At 39.4% G+C, this 18,040-nt stretch overlaps 1 protein-coding gene across 3 annotated transcripts in view; it reads left to right on the forward strand.

The window, feature by feature from the left end:
• Positions 1-18,040, forward strand: part of MFSD2B (MFSD2 lysolipid transporter B, sphingolipid) — a 42,019-nt gene that overhangs the window by 4,992 nt on the left and 18,987 nt on the right. For all 3 annotated transcript variants that reach the window (XM_080588576.1, XM_080588577.1, XM_080588578.1), the window contains 5 exons: positions 805-921; positions 5,009-5,133; positions 8,362-8,485; positions 9,855-9,933; positions 13,574-13,752. In XM_080588576.1, the coding sequence (XP_080444702.1) occupies positions 805-921; positions 5,009-5,133; positions 8,362-8,485; positions 9,855-9,933; positions 13,574-13,752 (624 nt within the window). The remainder of the gene's footprint in view (positions 1-804; positions 922-5,008; positions 5,134-8,361; positions 8,486-9,854; positions 9,934-13,573; positions 13,753-18,040) is intronic.

The raw sequence follows: 18,040 nt of genomic DNA on the forward strand, positions 1-18,040 counted from the left end.
GGGCCCAAAGTCACTTTCTCTATTTTATCAATTTTCACTGGTTTAAAAAAATAAAAAGAAGAAGAGAAAATACAGAAAGTAAGTGACTTTTCCAGGGTCTCACCGGCAACTTGTGGCAAAGTGAGGAATGAATGAGACACAAATCTTTGGAGTGTATTGAGTCTGCCTTTGACTGTAGAAATTTTCTTCCTCTATGAATGTTGTCTAATTATTATGGTAAGAGAGTGTATATCAATGATTATGGCCTGAAAGGTTAATGTAAGAAATAATTTTAAATGAAAAAAAAAGGAAAGTTTTCAGCATTTTTAAAATCTGAATTAAATGCTCAAAGACACAACCAGAAAACAGAATTACAGTATGTGCATTTTGTTTCTCCTTGCTTATAAACTGGTTCCTTTTTAATAGAATCGTTGAACAGCTTGGGTTGGAAGAGACCTTAAAGCCATCTCGTTCCAACCCCCTGTCATGGGCAGCAATGCCGCCCACTAGATCAGTTGGCCAGGGCCTCGTCCAACAACCTGGTCTGAATAGCTGATGAGAAGCAGGTAGGTAAACCTAAATTCCTGTGTGGGAACACTGTGATTTGGTTTTAGGGGCTGAACGGAAGAACAAAACTCTTAAAAACCCAAACGATCAGCATTCAAATGATGGTAGGGATTTAGGGCATATGGGTTTGTTAACGGAATACCTGTGAAGCAATACCTGAATTTGGTGTTAGCCTCAGACCTTAATATTATGACTTTTGCAGTTCTTTTTGTGTGTGCTTTGTTCTTCTCATCAGTTGTTCTGTTTCTCCTTGCACAGGAATACAGGCTCTCAGTTTGTGGCAAGTTATGCTATGCAATAGGAGGTGCCCCAAACCAAGTGGCAGGGAGCGCTGCTGCTTTCTTCCTACAGATCTACCTGCTAGATATAGCCCATGTAAGTAGCACAAGAAACCTTTACAGATTGCAGATTTCCTTCAACTTTGGTGTCATCAAAAATGTGCCTAGAACTATAAAAGGTAAATTCTCTAATAATGCTTTTAAATTGTCTTGTTAGCATTGCCTTTAGCTGTTCAGCATCCTGGAAGCTGCATAAACTTGTCCGGAAAAATATGTTTTTCTTCCTAGTTTCCTTTCTGACTTGTAGTGGCCGTCATTTCCTTTTAGTTTGTGATCATCAGTAGAGCTTTAGGCACTCCAGAGCTCTCTCACTTGCAGACACGAGCGAAAGATATTCTTGATATCAAGAGTGTCTAAGATAGGAGACATCTGCAACACTCTTAGTACTGTATTGAGGTTATGAATTTTTGTTCATTCAGTTTAGTCCAAAATTACTGCAGTTGCATCCAGTAGTCATCATAATTTCATGTCAGTTTCATTTGTTTGGACTAGGATAATTATCCTTTGCAAAGAAAGCTGAGTGATCCTTCCTGAAGGTTCTTTGCTGCTGGTGTGTGGCTTTCTAGTGCAGAAATAGACTTCGTGAAAAAAGGCAGCAGGAGTCATCCCATTCAGCTGACTTTCAGTGCTCCAGCTAGATTCCAGGGCAGCAGAGAAACAAAGAAAATGAACCCATAAGCATTTTTCACTGTTCTGAATTTTCTTGTATGTCTGTGTGGTAACTAAGTGGGATAGATAAAGTATTATAGGGTGGAAGAAAGGGTTTTAGGGAGAAAAGGCCAAACTGCAGGGGCTGTGAAAACAGCTGTGGCTGAGACCATAGTGGATTTCAGCACTGATGACTGTTTTTATTTGCTGGAGAAAACAAACAAACAAAAAAAACCCAGGAGGTTCTGGATCAGATACTATCCATTTGCTGTTTAAGATGCAGAAAGACAGAATATCGCAACCAGAGCAGGGGAGTTATAAATGTCTTGTAGAGGTCAAAGTCACAGGAAAAGGGGCCAGATTTGGACAGCAGTGTCAAGGATGGCAAGTGGATGTCTGAGGAGAGCTGAAGGTGGAAGAAGTAACCGCTTGGAGGTGCAGCAGGAGGTGGATGCAGCTCTGACCACAGCTGTTTTGTACCTGCATCAAGGATGGAGATGAGGAAGCACGAACTGGATGAGGAATACACTAATACAGTTTTCCAGGGTGCTTATAAATATGGGAATTTGCCCATCCTCTGCCTACCACAGAAACTGCAAATTCTTCACAGAATCACAGAATCATCTAGGTTGGAAGAGACCTCCAAGATCATCTAGTCCAACCTCTGACCTAACACTAACAAGTCCTCCACTAAACCATACCACTAAGCTCTACATCTAAACGTCTTTTGAAGACCTCCAGGGATGGTGACTCAACCACTTCCCTGGGCAGCCCATTCCAATGCCTAATAACCCTTTCAGTAAAGAAGTTCTTCCTAACATCCAACCTAAACCTCCCCTGGCGCAACTTTAGCCCATTCCCCCTCGTCCTGTCACCAGGCACGTAGGGGAACAGACCAACCCCCACCTCGCTACAGCCTCCTTTAAGGTACCTGTAGAGTGCGATAAGGTCGCCCCTGAGCCTCCTCTTCTCCAGGCTGAACAATCCCAGCTCCCTCAGCCGCTCCTCGTAAGACTTGTTCTCCAGACTCCTCACCAGCCTCGTTGCCCTTCTCTGGACTCTCTCGAGCACCTCCATGTCCTTCTTGTAGTGAGGGGCCCAAAACTGAACACAGTACTTGAGGTGCGGCCTCACCAGAGCCGAGTACAGGGGGACAATCACTTCCCTAGCCCTGCTGGCCACACTGCTTCTTATGCAAGCCCATGCTGACTGTTCTTGAAGCTAGGGAGCATTTATTTCTTTGTGTGTTTGTGTACAGTGTCCAGGAAGCTCAGGTTCCATTCCTGAATCTCCGGACGCTACCTAAATAAATGACATAATTATTTTTGTTAACAACCTTCTACTGAAATCCAATAATTTTGCTTAACATTTGTAAGAATACTCTTATTACTTCATTAAGGGCCTTAATTATTTGTTCCTTGATGGCTTAATTTGTTCTCTGAAGGAATCCTGCAGGGGCGGGATTTTTTCAAGGCCTGATCAACAGCTCTGAATTCCCATGGTTTTGTCTTTTTTTGTTTGTTTTGCCTTTTTCCCATATATTTCCAGTGGATAGTATGTCATTTTATAGTCAGTGCCTGAATTTAAATCTTGCCCACTTAGAGGGCAGAACTGTTTCAGCTCTTTCTGAGACTGTGAAACTATGCGTAAACCTTATTGCATAATCTGGGCCCCTTCTAAGAAAATTACATTTGTATTCACTTTTCGTAGCTTATACTTCCATTTGAATTCCATGTTCCACCTAAATTACCTGTATAAACTACAGACACCCAAATATAACTCCAAACCACACAGAAGCCTTGAATCACATTACTAGAAAACGCTAAAACCTCTGATAATATGATTCTGGTCTTTCTCCCTTTTGAAATGGGTGAATTTAGCATATTTTATCTTGTTTTGCATTAGCACTGAGAAGTTGCTGGCACTGGTGCTGAAACTGTTTAAATTTAGGGAAAGAAAATGCAGTTAAGGGATATATAAGCCCCTGTAGATGACAGAAATGGGGAGACTGTGCAAAGACTCCACTCCTAATGTAAGAGAGGCCTTAACTTTTCTCCTTTTCCTCCTTTAGTTTTCAAGGCTTTCTTCCACCTCTCTTTACTTCCTTTCTGTCTACTCACGTTATTTGAGCAAAATACCAATACAAAACCCACCTAATTTCAAACTTTCTGTCCATGTGTCCATATTTCAATGCAGTATTTCAACTGCTGTATCTTTCTGCATCATTATTTTGTTCGTGTTGCCACTGTGGCAGCGGGAGGGCGCAAGTCACCAAAGGTGGCCAGCCTGGACCCCACTACGGTGCTGTGGGACACATCCCAGCCTTGTCCTGCAGTGCAGCAATGGGATGCTCAGAGAGCTGCTGTCGTTACCTGCTGCAGTACCAGCCCCAGTCCTTCCTTGTTCCTAAGCTTTTTGGGGTGGGTATGTGTCTTGGAGCTGGCAGTGGCAGGAAGATTAGCTATTTCTGCAATTTCACCTAATTTGGACTAAAATCTAACAAGTGTGGTTACAGAAGCATGTAGCATCTGCCTTTAACAAAGGTCATTGTGGATATTTCGGACATTGTTGCGCCTTTCTTTCACCTCTGAGGGAATACGTGCAGCCATTTCTGTGCGCAGGGGACCTGTGCAAGCTGAAGGCAGGTGATGGTGCCTGGGAGGAGTAAACCCTGCAGAAAAGCAGGGAATATTACCTCAAGCTTGGTGTTGGATTCGCTGCATTCACCAGGCTTCCAGCTGGCTTAAAGAAGTGAGGGCATGAAGTCACGTATAGACGAAGGGTGTTTTCTGCAGTCACTCTTCAAGTCTCACAGGCTGTTTCAGTGGTCTCTCTCCATATTTATTTTAAAAGATTTAAGAGAACATTCATGATTATATAGATTTCAATGACTTTTTTTCACACCTATAGTTTTGGTAGCATGAACTAGGTGCTTCAAGGAGAAAACACAAGTTTTTAACCCTTCTGTGATCTGCAGCCTCATGCCACAAGCTGGCAGCCTTGTTGGTAATATCAGGAGTTGAAAAAGCCTGAATGTATGTACACAGCCACCTCTGCTCTTCTCTAGGTCACGTCAAGACAGTGATCTGGAAATGGGACTTTGGTAGGGAACAAGCTGAGGGGAAAGTTACAGAGACACTCTGTCAGGTTTTATAACTAAAACAAGGGCTTCAATCTCCTATTCGACCATCTGCCTCATCTTCCTAGTTCTGAACACATCTATAATCTCCCCTTCCTTGCATTTTTCCTCTCTAATGCCATTTTGCATGATGCCTGTCTCAATGTTTTGTTTGTTTGCTATGGGAAACCAATAGGGTAGCTAGTAGTAACTTCTATGACAGCAGCAGCCATGTTTTGTAAATGAGTTAACATTACTCTTTAAAACACTGAGGTTCTTTCTGGAAAGTTGCTTTCTGCTGTTTCATTGTACTGAGGGACAATGGCTCTTGTTCAGAGTACTGTGTTTGTACTTTCAGATCACACCGTTCCATGCCTCTTTGGTGCTGTTCATTGGCAAAGCCTCAGGAGCAGTTACTGATCCTGTTGCTGGCTTTTTTATCAGCAAAAGTAAATGGACAAAAATTGGCCGGCTCATGCCTTGGTAAGCAGAAATCTCTACAGATATTTTACATGTGTATGTATATAAATATTTTGCATATGTGTGTTGTGATCATACAGTCTTCTCATTGAATTAGACTTATTTTTCCTTGCCTGTTTCCCAAGCAACAGTGATCATATTCATTCCACATATATAAAATCAAAAAGAAAAAATATCACATTATCTATTTCCCTTTAGCTTCTTCACCTGTGGAAAACATGCAAAAGATTTTCTACCATTTGATAAACCAACAGATAAAGGCAAGACACCACTTTTTTAACAAAACTAGAATCTCAGCTGTAAAACCTGGTTGGGGATTGAATTTTCATCTCTGTCTAGATTCCTTTTAGTTTGGCTACACTCCTTCACAAAGTTGTAATTTCTACTCGTGTCCTAGTGTGCCATCACTTCCCACATCAGCCTTTCAGGAGCTCCCTTAACTTTAATGCTGTCAGCCTTCCAGCTCAGTAAAAGATACGTGCATACACCTGGAACAGATGTGAATCTGTTTCATTCTTCTTATAGCAATCACTCTGTTCCTGTTCCTGGTGTGTCCCCGTAATCAAAGTACTTAGATGAAAAATCACCATGAGTTTTATAGAGGAAAGAGACGCTCTAGGATTTCGATCAGCATTTCTAAAGGGACAGAGTGATGTTTCTCTATGATGTACTTATATCTTGTATGCATTCAAGCTACTGTCGAGCAAAATCTGCATGGCAAGTAACACTCTCACACATACCATCCCCATGTTAGCAGAATTAGAAGAATGAATGTTCATATAAGAAGATCTCATATAAAAAGGAGATTGATAGGTGTGAAGCAGGAAAATTGTAAAGGAGTGGTCCATGTTAGAGGAACCCAAGCTCAACCATGCTAGAGGGCATTAATATTTTATTTTATTTATTTTATTTTAGAAGTCAAGGGGAGACTAAGTAGTTTGTGAAATAGGGAGTCTTTAATCACTGCTCTATCTCATGCATTGTAAGGATGTATTGCCAGACATTTTGAATTAGTTATGAATTTTGAATTAATATAATCCCCAAACTTGATTCACAACTAAAATCTAAGTGTAAACATGTAGTATCCTGAGGGAAGTAGTTGAAACGTCAAGGAAAATAAGCCATTTTTTTTAGCTGCTGGTTCTCTTGCTGTCAAGCGGTTTTTGAGCTACAGAAAATTGTGAGCTGTTCATATCTGACAAATGACATTTTTATAACAAATGCCAGTAGATGTATTCTGATGCATTTTTTCACTTTCCTGAAAATACTGCAAATAAGCACATTTAGTGTTGATATTAGATCAATATTAGGATAACTCCCATCCTAGGAGAAGTGTGAACTTAGCAGCCCTTTGTACTGTAAACCAATGACTGTACAACTTGCACTTCTTAGAGGAAGAATCTTCTACATGAAGTGCATCCTTCAACATGCACTCATCAACCAGCTGCTTTCTTTCCAGAAGGATTTTGTATATTTTTTATTTTTTTTTTGGTAATGGTAGTTTTTCACAGGAATTTTGTTCCTGTGCTTTGGTGCTCAGATCATTTTTATGTAAGGAAAAAATATATCTCCTGTTATTCTAAAAATACTTTTATTACTTTGAAATTATTCTGATTTCCTAAGTATCCAGAGTGAAGCAATGGAATTGGCTCAGTCAGAAAAGTTTGCCCACAAAGCACAAACATTACTAAAGAGGGCAAAAGTTTAAGTATGGCTTAATACCGTACATAATATAGTAGGAAGTCATCAGCCATTACTGATGTCTTTTATGTAATGCCTTTAAATGGCATAAACAGACATGGACTTAAAATACACAAATCGGGTCAAATATTTTGTCAAAGGAGTTAATAATGGAAAATCAGCAATTTGGAAAGAGGAGAGAATAATGCGACTAAGAGGGTTGTTGCTGAGAAGTTGCACAAAAAAAATGACCATAAAACATTTCATTGTGGTGTCTCTGTCTGGACACCAGTCTGGAAAAGCTCACACTTTCGTAGAAGGTATATTCCCAGACATGGGTGGGGATTGTACCCTTCTTTGTGTTTTCCATTGCTGATCAGCTGTATATGAACTATGGCCTGGAAACTGGAGAGACAGAGAATACCAGAACCTGGCACTTTCCTTGCAAATGTTTAGCTCCCAGTGATGCTGTCCATCCCCCCAGAGCAGTGTGGGAAAGTTATTGTTTTACTGAACTATTTACCCACATTACTCTTTTGTATGCCACGTTTTCGGTTCATGATTGCAAAATAATCAGCTGACCCCCAATGTCAGTAGTGCTGTTGTGAAGGGATTAATCTGTTTTCTCTTTTACGTGTTTGGATATTTTTTATTGTGATCTTGGTCATCTAATTGCATTGTTTGATGTCTGATTTACAAGAACGTGGGAGAGCTCTGGTGCTGCTGCAGCTCAGACTTTCAGGAAATAATAGCATCTGATCACTTCTTCCACATGACAGAGTTTGAAGCGTTGTTCGCTTTAAATCATTTTTAGACCAAGTGTAATTAATTGCTGGTACATGGCAACGTCTGGAATTTAAGGTTCTGTAGTTCTGTTTTTAAGCCACCTTCCTGATGCTCCTTTTGTGTTTGGAGTGATTAGGAGTTTTATTGTTGAGTAAAATGGAGTAAATAATTACATACCGGAGTAGATACAGACCATAGGAAGTCTTGCAGTGAGCTGCCCGTTACCTTTTGTGCTGTTTTCAGTGTTTATACCAACGTGTTTGCATTTGTTTGAAGTAGCAGTGGAGAGGGCAAGTTGAGAGGAAAGCTGAAGGTGTTAAAATTAGAATGAGGAATCCTTCCTAATAAGTAAGCTCATGGAAACACTGCTGAAGTATGTTATGACGTGACAACAGGGCTTAGTTTTCAGTGATTCTTTCTAATAAAGATGTAGTCTAGGGATGTACTAAGGAGTAGCAATATAGTTGTGCTATTACAGTACAAGTGCAAGGCAATTGTGTCAGTTCTGAGTAGGATATTAATGTAAGTATAGCTTTTTTTTTTCCTTCAGATTTGCTGTTTTACATTTTGTGGAAGTACTTACATTTTATATTAATTTGCGCATTTAACACATGCAGACATTTAATGCTTAAAATCACGTCATTTTTGTATTTAGGAAAACTGCACATAAAACAAATTGCATGATACTGAGTATGAGGAGGAAAACGTAATGTGCTTTGCTATCCTTACGTTGAGATTGTTGGCATGTGCTAATTCTCTTTGCAGGATGCTGGCATGTACACCCTTCACAGTAGTGTCCTATTTTTTCATGTGGTACCTGCCTCCTTTTGTATCAGGAAGAGTTGCATGGTACCTGACTTTCTACTGCCTTTTCCAAGCACTGACCACAGTAAGTAGGTTACAAGTCATGATGTTCTCAGCAGTAACCTGCTTGTTTTCTGTTATTGCATTCCAATTTAATAAACTGAGGTTTAACAAATCTTTACATTATATTTCAACTTCTAGCAAGTTTTAAGGGATCGGTAGATGTCTCTTTATCAAACTCTGCTGGTTCATGGTTTCTGCCCAGGTTTTCTCTGGCAAATGACTTGCTATTTCAGCCAGATTACTTCCAGTAACTTTCTCTAGTAGTTGAGGCTAAGGCAGGTGACCTAGCAGTAAGCACACGAAAGGGTAGCATACTTCTGCTGAAGGCCAGTAGTGCACATCTGAGGAAAGACAGTGTCATAAACCATCTCAGCCTTTTGGGAAATTAGTGAGGTGTCTTGGATACTTAACTCATTCTTGAATAGATCCACAGAGATATTTAGATTCCTACATTCCAGTTAGACATCTAACTTTTCACAACTTCTGTTTTCAGGGGCAGATAGGAGACCAAATGGCTTTGTGGCTCTAGTTCTGGGTGCTTTGACTCAAGGTGGAAGGCAAGGAAAAGTCAGAGTCCCAGAGCTGAAATAGTATTGATAATAGTTATCATGATATTTATTCTGGATAAAAGAGTTTGAACACATGATTTTTTGTGCTATATTGCACGACTTGTAGTATTAAAAACCATATTGTAGAAACTATTATTTCAGGAGATCCGAAGAAACTTCTCTGACATATTCCATACTGTACATGCAGGGGTTGTGTCACCCAGTTCTGCCTTGTAGCCAGTATCAAGGTGAAAGAAGGTATCTCCAGAACAAAGCAGTATCTCGCAGCAGATCAGGACTGGAAGTGAGGCAGCTGCAGTGCAATACAGCAGGGTGAAACCTGGCTGATTGAATTTCACTAGATCATATTTTAAAAAAGTAGTTCCCAGACAGTTAAATAATTATGTAATGAAACAAATACTGAAATATTTGGGGGATGTATGCAGTCTTCTGGCTTGAATAAGGTGGAAAATTTTATTATTTTATTATGGCTTTGCTTCCTGTTAGTGAGCTCAAGATAGGAATGTGATAGTCTCCTAGTGCAAAGAAAACTAGATGCTTTATAGCCTGGTTTTAAAGGACTTTTTCCCAAAGAAGCTGAATGAGCGCACCATTAAGATCAAGCCTTCTGGCAATTTATTATTCATTATTTGTATTATGAAAGAGTTTTTTTGCTCTTACATGCTTTATAAAACAGAAAAAAAAAAAGCCCGGTCTTTCTGCTAAAAGATGCCATGTTCTAAATAAATGACTTCTAACGTTACATTAAACCATTTTCGTGGATATCAAAGAAATACATCATCTACCTTGAAACTTCCTGAATGATGTTCTTTTTTTGCATAGCTATTCCAGGTACCATATACTGCTCTCACCATGTTTCTCAGCACAGACCAGAAGGAGCGAGATTCTGCAACGGCATACCGTGAGTGTGATACGGGCTTTCTCATGTGGATCGGGGCTGACTTTTATTTAAAATCATTCTCTAGCTATAGGAAGTTCCTAATGTTTTGTGTCCCTAGATTGGACTTCTACATGAGATTTTTAATATCTGATGAGAAGTATTTTGTCCTGTAGACGCTTCAATTTTTCTAGCTAAATGGGAGATATTAATGTTTTATTGTCTCAAATTGTCAAATTAGCTATAAACTCTTTTCAGTTTATTGCTAGCCAGGAGAAAAATAAAAATTACCCAAAGCCTGGATGCAGAATAATTATTTCATTTAAAGATGATTTTTAGGAGAAATAACAAAGTGCTGATCTCATTTTACATTCCATTAAAAAAGTCTGAAAGTAATTTTGAGCTTTTTTTTTATTTTACTTTGGATTTTCTTTTTTTTGTGTGTGTGTGAACATTCACACCAATTAAAATCTCTCTTTTTATTATGTCTGTGTCTTTTTAAATCTAAGGTATTGCAGGTAGCTAGCAGAAAGATCTTGTTATATAACTAACACTCTGACTGTATTAGTTAAAAGAATGACAGCTTACAGACCATATCTCAGGCTCTTATCTCTTTGCTCTCCAAAACCACACAAAGATTTTGCTTTGAAGCAAATTGTTAAAACCAAAAAGTGCAATGAAAATCTTTTCAAGAATTCCTGTATAGCTCACAAAATGCATGTAAGAACAGTTTCTTGCTTCCTTCTCTCCTCAGCTCTGTTCTCACGCCTTCTGTATTGTGTAGCTGCTGTCTCTCATGTTCGCTAGCATTAAGCAAGGCAAAGAGAAAAGAGTGCTCAGATGTCACATGAAAGATTTTTCTGTCTTAACTAGTCCTTCAGTGTCGCTTTAGAGTAGCTTATGATTTTTTTGTTGTTGTTTTTGCATCTGTTTTCACAGCAAGAACCCTTTTCTCTTCCCTTAGTTCTTCTAACCCTCAGCATACTTGCTCGAGTATACAGAAAACTGGACCATAGAGGCACAATGATATGGCCAGAAGTGCTAAAATATCACACCAGAAATTCTAGATCTAATATCCCCTGCGCAACCCAGGCCCTTCTCAGCCACATGGATTGGTTGTAATTTGCATTATCATCAACTATGTCAAGAGAAAGCCGGGGCTAGCAGTCACAGAGCTAAACAGCAGGAGATTCCAGTTGTGTTATATTCTTTGGCAGTGACTGGATCTCGAGTCATCTGGCTTGAATTCTAACTAAATCCACATACCTAGTGTTTTCTGTTGTCTGGTTTTATGTCTTCAGAGGCTGTGATCCAAATAAATGTGCTTTCCTATCTGCTAGTCCAATATAAGTTCACAGGCATGTGAAATTCTTGCTAATAAATGCTCTTGAGCTCCATGGGTAAGAGGTGTTGTACATTTATAGTGTCATTTTACCGTTCAGAAAAGTGTTTAACTTTATAGTATACAGCTGTTCTACTAATATAATTTAGGGTGGTGCAATTAACCATAATTTTGGCTTCTCAGGTGTTAGTATTTTTGTCTATTTTGAAATAACATCTGTTTGGAGATGAGTTTTCTTATAATGGTTATGACTATGTGAGATTTCTTTGTTATTATTATTATTTTTTAGCAAGACCTTACTTAAAAACTCTTCTCTTACTTCTCTGTGGGTTTCATAGAGAATTCTCATTGACAGACTTTCTTGGATGCAGTTAGTTGTTCAGGCATTTCTTCAATTGCTTAGAGACAAACAGCGGTGTAATCTGGTGTGTTTTAAAAAACAAAAGGTTGGGGACAGAGGATCCACTCCCCTCTACTGGAGAGAAGCAGAACTGTTTATTATACATTTTCTCCTGCTCTGTACTGTAAATGCATGATAGAAATGCTGGATTCCAAAGTTGTTTTCACATAAATACTACTTATATCTGGGCAAAATAGAACCTACTCCAAGGTACAATCTTTTCTCCAGGAGATCTGCTTTCTTTGCTGTGGTGGAAAGTAACACATTACCAATTCTGAGCACCCCAAAACTTTGAAATCTGCCTGATTCTCAGCTCCTGGCACTTCTTAGAAAATAAGAAGTTTCATAATAGTTGTGTTTCTGTTGCCTATAATAATGTTTCTGAGTTTTATTGTATGCAGGTGCTTGGTAAAATGCTGATGTGGTGTCTTAGATAAAGGTTATAAAGCTGTAGGTGGTGTTTTGAATGAAAGGCGTGACTCAGGTATTACTTCTTTTGTGCTGGGACAGCACAAACAGAAGAGTTTGGAAGCTCTGCGAGATGCATCAGAGACTGGATTGTGGCAAAACAATTCAGATCAGCTTGAGGTTAGGATTTCCACCATCAGCCGCTTTTGTTTGTGTGGATTAAATTGTATCATTGCTGGGAAGATTAGGCATGAAGTTTGGGGAAGAAACTTTTTTTTTTTTTAACCTCTTGGTTTAAATTTATGTAACACGAAGCCTCAGATCTTCCATTCAGAATCGTTCTCTGTGTGCGAACATACTGGCAATGATTTACCTGATCCAAGTCTCCTGTGTGCCTGTCTTGCCTTTTCCTTCCTTGATTTTCCATAGCTGCTTACAGCTTTTGTTACTGTCCTGTCTGAAGTGCAGTGCTTAACCCTTTTAGTAGAAGGAGCCCTAGTGCTTAGGTCAATGAGAAGAATATTCTCTCAGAAGCAGTGAGTCTTGGTCCTTGTTCCTAATCTGTTCATGTACTTAATCCTATGAATCTTTATGCAAAATGCTTAAATAGTACCTGGAGCTAGGACAGGAACTCAGTTTATCTCCCTGCACTGGGGATGCTGGGTATGGTCATCTTGCGTGGAAATAGGAGCGGTAGGCTTGAAATCCCTCAGAATGAGAAGGGTCTAAACCCAAATTACTCAACAGTCACTGGCAGCGGGGTTGTAACAACTAACTGCTTTGATTTTGAGTGCATGGAGCATGATCTGGGTACCTGTGGTTAGATATCTTTGCTTTCCGAAATGGAGACTAGCTGGTTTTTAGGTGCTCCCTTGTACTGATGGTGCTGGAGTGATCTAAACCACGCTCTGAGGCTGAGGTGCCTAGTTCTGCCTGACTGCAGCCTTAGGCAGTTAAGAACAGCATCTGCTGTTGTCAAGAGCTTTACAGCTGGATTAGTTCCAACATAAACCCAAGGTAAGCCCTGTTTCATTTTACAGTTGGAGGACCTAGAGGTCTGAGCAGATAAGCGACTTCCAAAATATTTGACAAAGTTACTGTCAAACATGAAAAGTTTGATGTTATGGCTCCTAGTTGTGCTTTGGAAAAGTGGCATTCAGTATTTAATCTGTAATTCAGCTCTTGTCCTCAAGATGAGAAGTTTTCGTGTTATCCCTTTATGGCTCTTAATCCCAGTCATATTTATCATGCAGCATGCATAAAAGGGGCTCTTCCATGGAAGCATCTAAAAGCTGACCAGAAATCCAGTGGCAAAACTCTCTCTCCTTGAGACTATTCTATTACTGACCTTCCAGTTCAGCTGTTCTTGGTGTTGCTTTTTCTGCTTAATCCATACAAAATAAAATTATATTGCTTCGATGAGGTTGTTCTTCAGTGAGATAAATGAGCAGGCTTGTGAACAGTGGAGGGATCAGGTTCTTATCCTCAATGCACGTTTGTGCTTCCTTCTCCAGGAATGACCATGGAAGTTCTTGGGACCTTGATTGGAGCTGCACTTCAGGGGCAAATTGTGGCCAGTGCTCATCTCTCTCATCACTGCACCATGAATCCCCCACTAAACACGACCAGCCCTACCGACTCCTGGCATGACAGTCCCAGCTTCCCTGAGCCCTCGGATTCCCTGTCCCATCAAGTAAGTGTCTGTGGGAGCACAGTAAAATCTCTTCGGGAGAGAATCACAGAATCATAGAATGGCTTGGCTTGGAAGGGACCTTAAAGATCGTCTCATTCCAACCTCTCTGCCGTGGGCAGGGACATCTTCCACTAGACCAGGTTGCTCAAAGCCCCATCCAGCCTGGACTTTGGGGGACATGTTCTTCCTGTAATATCACATCACCCAGCCAGATGAGCTTGAACATGACTTCCTTGAAAGCAGCAATGCTGGTGCTGAGACTGCCTTCTTAACATCAAGGGTTCCTGTCTATTGTCTTTGCAACCACTTCTGAGTGTGGCAGAAGGATTATACTGAGGAGCTTTGCTGAAGATGCTGAACTATAAAGTGTCTAGAAGGTGTATGGCCACACTTTTATTTCTCTAGGGGCTGATCTGCAGTTTAAAATAGAAGCTTAGTAAGAAAATAAAGGAGGCTAGAGCAGAATCTCTCAGTTCAGCAACATTGCTTCTCAAAGCAGGTATCAGTAGGGATCTTCTGCAAAAAATAGTGGCTGTTACATGCAAGAAACTAAGTCCTACTTAGAATCTGTATTCTTGTAAAAGTATAAAGCACTGTTGAAAGTAAATGGTTGGGATCAGGCAGTAAGTAGGAACAGGGCTCAGTGGTTAACATGTGGCATGAACCTTGAGGTCCACACTTGTTTATTTCTTTTTCTAAAGCAGGTTTTTCCTGTAATCCAACACAAGTAATTTAATCTGTTTATGCTTCAGTTCTCCATTTTTGGAGAAATAGAGGAAGTTTTATGTATAAGAGGTAATCCTAAAACCTGATCCAAATCTTTGTGACAGAGTTTGACCATCTTCATTATTTCCAGTGGTCTTGAAACAGGCCCTGAATCAAGCAAATGCCTTAACTAGTATTTTTTCTGTCACTTGTGAAACCAGCAGTTTGTTGGCTCCATATTACCACTTGCTAGAGTCAGTCTCACTTTTTATATCTTCATCCATTTCTGTCAGTGCATATACTCATATATAAAATTCCCTATGAAGAAGGCTTCTTTGACCTCAGTCTAATTTCAATTGCACAGTGCTGATCAGGATGTACATATTTGTAGCCAGTGGTCTGCGTGTAAGGGTTGAATAGCTACTATTCCCAGTCTTCAGCAGCAGTAAAATCACAAGCTAAAGGCATGATTTCACATACCCTTTGAATTAGCATATCCTGGCACCAGCACAGGCAGTCCAGGAAGGTGACTGAGCCACGCATCCCCCTATCCCAGGTGCTATTCTCTGCCTCTCTGCTACCTCATCTCTTTTGTTGGCACAGGCCTTTGTAAGTCTTCTCAGACAGCTGAGCTGGGAAACTGCCTGGGGAGAGCTGAGCTGATTCTCTAAGTGGCTGTGCCGTTTTGTAGCTGATTAAAGTGTTTTTGAAGCTGCTCATTAGGTAACTTCTGGTGTATTTTTTAACAAGACGCAGAACATTATCCTTTCTTCCTTTTTAGCTTCTAGTGGACAATGGATTGCTGTAGGAAATCACTGTGCTATTACAGCTCTGTGAATTGTGGAGAGGAGTAGCTTGAAGAGTTGTGGTGCAAGCTGAATTTCATTGCACAGCAGATTCCTTTTCTGAATCTGCTTTATGTCATAATCACCAACTTCCACTTTCAAATCTCCTAATTGGCTGCCAAGGAAAAAATAGATGATTTTGATTTATTTTCTTTCTAACCACGTGCTTTCCTGTGCTTGTTGAGGTAGGAGGGAGATGAACGAAGAAGCTTCACAATGTATTGCATATCAAGCAGGTTTTTTACTTAAAAAAAAAAATCAGATAAATAGCCTAAACTAGCCAGAGTTTTTTTAAATGGAAGTAACATTTTTTCATTAAACTAGCTACTAACACTGGAAAACAATGCAGAAGCTTTTAGACAAACACACATGTTTCAGATCTGTTTCTTTTTCATATCTGAAGAAGGGGAACTGTGACTGGAATCTTGTCTTCCTTTTTTTCCTCAACTGGAAAAGTATGATTTAATTAAAGATATTACCTTCACTGATCAATCTGTTGTATGTTATATCCGTTTAACATTATTCCTACTGCTTTTACACTATCCTAAAGTACAGTTTTTCAAACTAGCTTAATCAAAGGTTTAAAAAAGTTTGGATATTTGCTTATTTCTTTTGTTTTCCTCATTTCACTTCTTTATTTACATGCAGGCATTTGTTTATTTTGGTAAGCTTTTTCTCTTTATTTACTTTTGTTACTTTTTTCCCTTTTCCCTCCATTTTGTGTGTTAATCTTCTGAGGTTTTGTAAGTGAGTAGTATCCCATGGTTGAGAATAGTTTGGATTATGGTGTCCAGCTGTTTTCCATGGGCAAGGTTCTGTTCACTCCTTGTTCCCTCCTACCCTCTTTCCCAAAGAGCCCTCTGGCATAGTGTGCATGAACAGCTCTGGCAATAGTGAAGACCACAGTTTTTTGCCATTCACATGACCCGGCATCAATTTGGTTGCCTTATGGGAGCTTGCATAGCCATCAAGCCACTTGGGGGAGCTGCTTTGCGTCGTATGACAGCGTGTTTGCCTTTTGTTAGCATGGTGCACAACAGAATATGCACCCAACCAGATGATCAGCAGGAGATGTTGAATCTTGAATCTCAGTTGTATGAGTGATGGACATTCAGTTATAAGTTGAGGAAGGGCTATGAACCTGAAGTACCTCCATCAGCCTTAGTCTTAAAAAAAATAAAAATATTTAGAAGAGGTTGAATCTTGATGGTTCCTCTTAGAACCGTTCAGGAATATGACCCTGACCCCTTTCATCACAAAGATTGATTCCGAGTTGCTCAAGAGCACACCTTGTTTAAAGACAGAGCTTGTGAATGACTGAGATTACTTTGCTGATTATTAAAGAAATGAAGTGGAAGAAATGATTATTTTGCATCTAAGCTCTCCTGAAATTGTTTCTGTATAGAACTTCCATGTGAAACACACAGCTTAGGAGAGTGTATCTTGCTTACTGCAAATCAAGCATAGACATTGATATGATTATGATGGGCTAACAAGTTTTGTGTAAGGTCAGAGAATCTTATTTGGCCCACCATGAATATCCTTAATAGTTTGGGTGAATAGTTCAAATTACACTTAAGTAAGACCTGTCAAAGAAAACATTTAATTCAATTGCTTCAAAAAAAATAACAAATTTAGCTTTTTTTTTGGTTTAGCCCTTCTGTCTTGGCAAGACTGCTTTAGAGGCTGAAATTATACCTCGTTTAAGTGAATTCAGGTATCTACACTTCTGCAGTCTGTACAAGCCATAACTAGTAGTACGAATGTACTCTGTGACTAAGTTTATAATTCTGTATCCAAAATATTTTTATCCCAAATAAAGGAGTACAGGACTATTCTTTATTTTACCACGTCCCTTTCTGAAATGTAAGTATCTTAATAAAAGTTGTCAACTTGAAGATTGTCTAAATGAACACTTGAAGATCATCAATTGAAGCGCTTAAGTGGTGCATCTGTCTACCTTTGCATCTACACTAAGTGACTTTATATTTGGGAGTACATTCTTGTAATTGCTTGCCCATTTACCACTTCATTTCCAGATTTATAATCCTGTCATTTGCAACATCTAACCGATCATTCAGAATTCAATTTTCCTATCAAGTAATCATTGTGTCACAAAGCTGTATAACCTGCACTTATTTTATCTTTCATAACACAGTAAAAAAAAAAAAACAGAACGCTAAAGCAAAATAAAATTTTAAAGCTTTATTCAAGAGTCGCAGTAATCAAAGTTAGAAGCAATAAATATGATTTGATTGTGTGGGAGGTATCCTTGGAGGGTTTGTTCATCTGGCTAATAGAAAGCAAAGATTTCTGAATTTGTTGAGCATTTCATTAGCTAACTGGGAAAACAACCATGCAAGCTACCATATTCTCAAAATATCACTATGAAAGAATGTTTTCTAAAATTAATTAAAGCCTAAAGTAAGATTTTAATACCGTTACGTATAAATGCAGCAACTATAGTAGTTATGTTTGCATCAGCACTGAATCCTTTTCTACCCAGTATGAAGATAGAGGTTGGAGTCTGTGTAGCTAGATTGACTGGATTTGAAAAAAAATCAGAATCGTTCTATGGATGCTGCATGTTTTTGACAGATGACTGTGTATGTCTACAGCTAGTCTCAACATAAGCAAATTTTTGACATGTTCTGGTTGCCAACACAGTAGCCCTTTTGTTCACAGCTTCTTTTTTCCCCCCAAGAAATATGTACCCATGTGTCCTGGATTTATCCTTA

The sequence above is a fragment of the Anser brachyrhynchus genome (assembly GCF_964034855.1).
Source record: "Anser brachyrhynchus genome assembly, chromosome: 3".
Lineage (NCBI taxonomy): Eukaryota > Metazoa > Chordata > Aves > Anseriformes > Anatidae > Anser > Anser brachyrhynchus.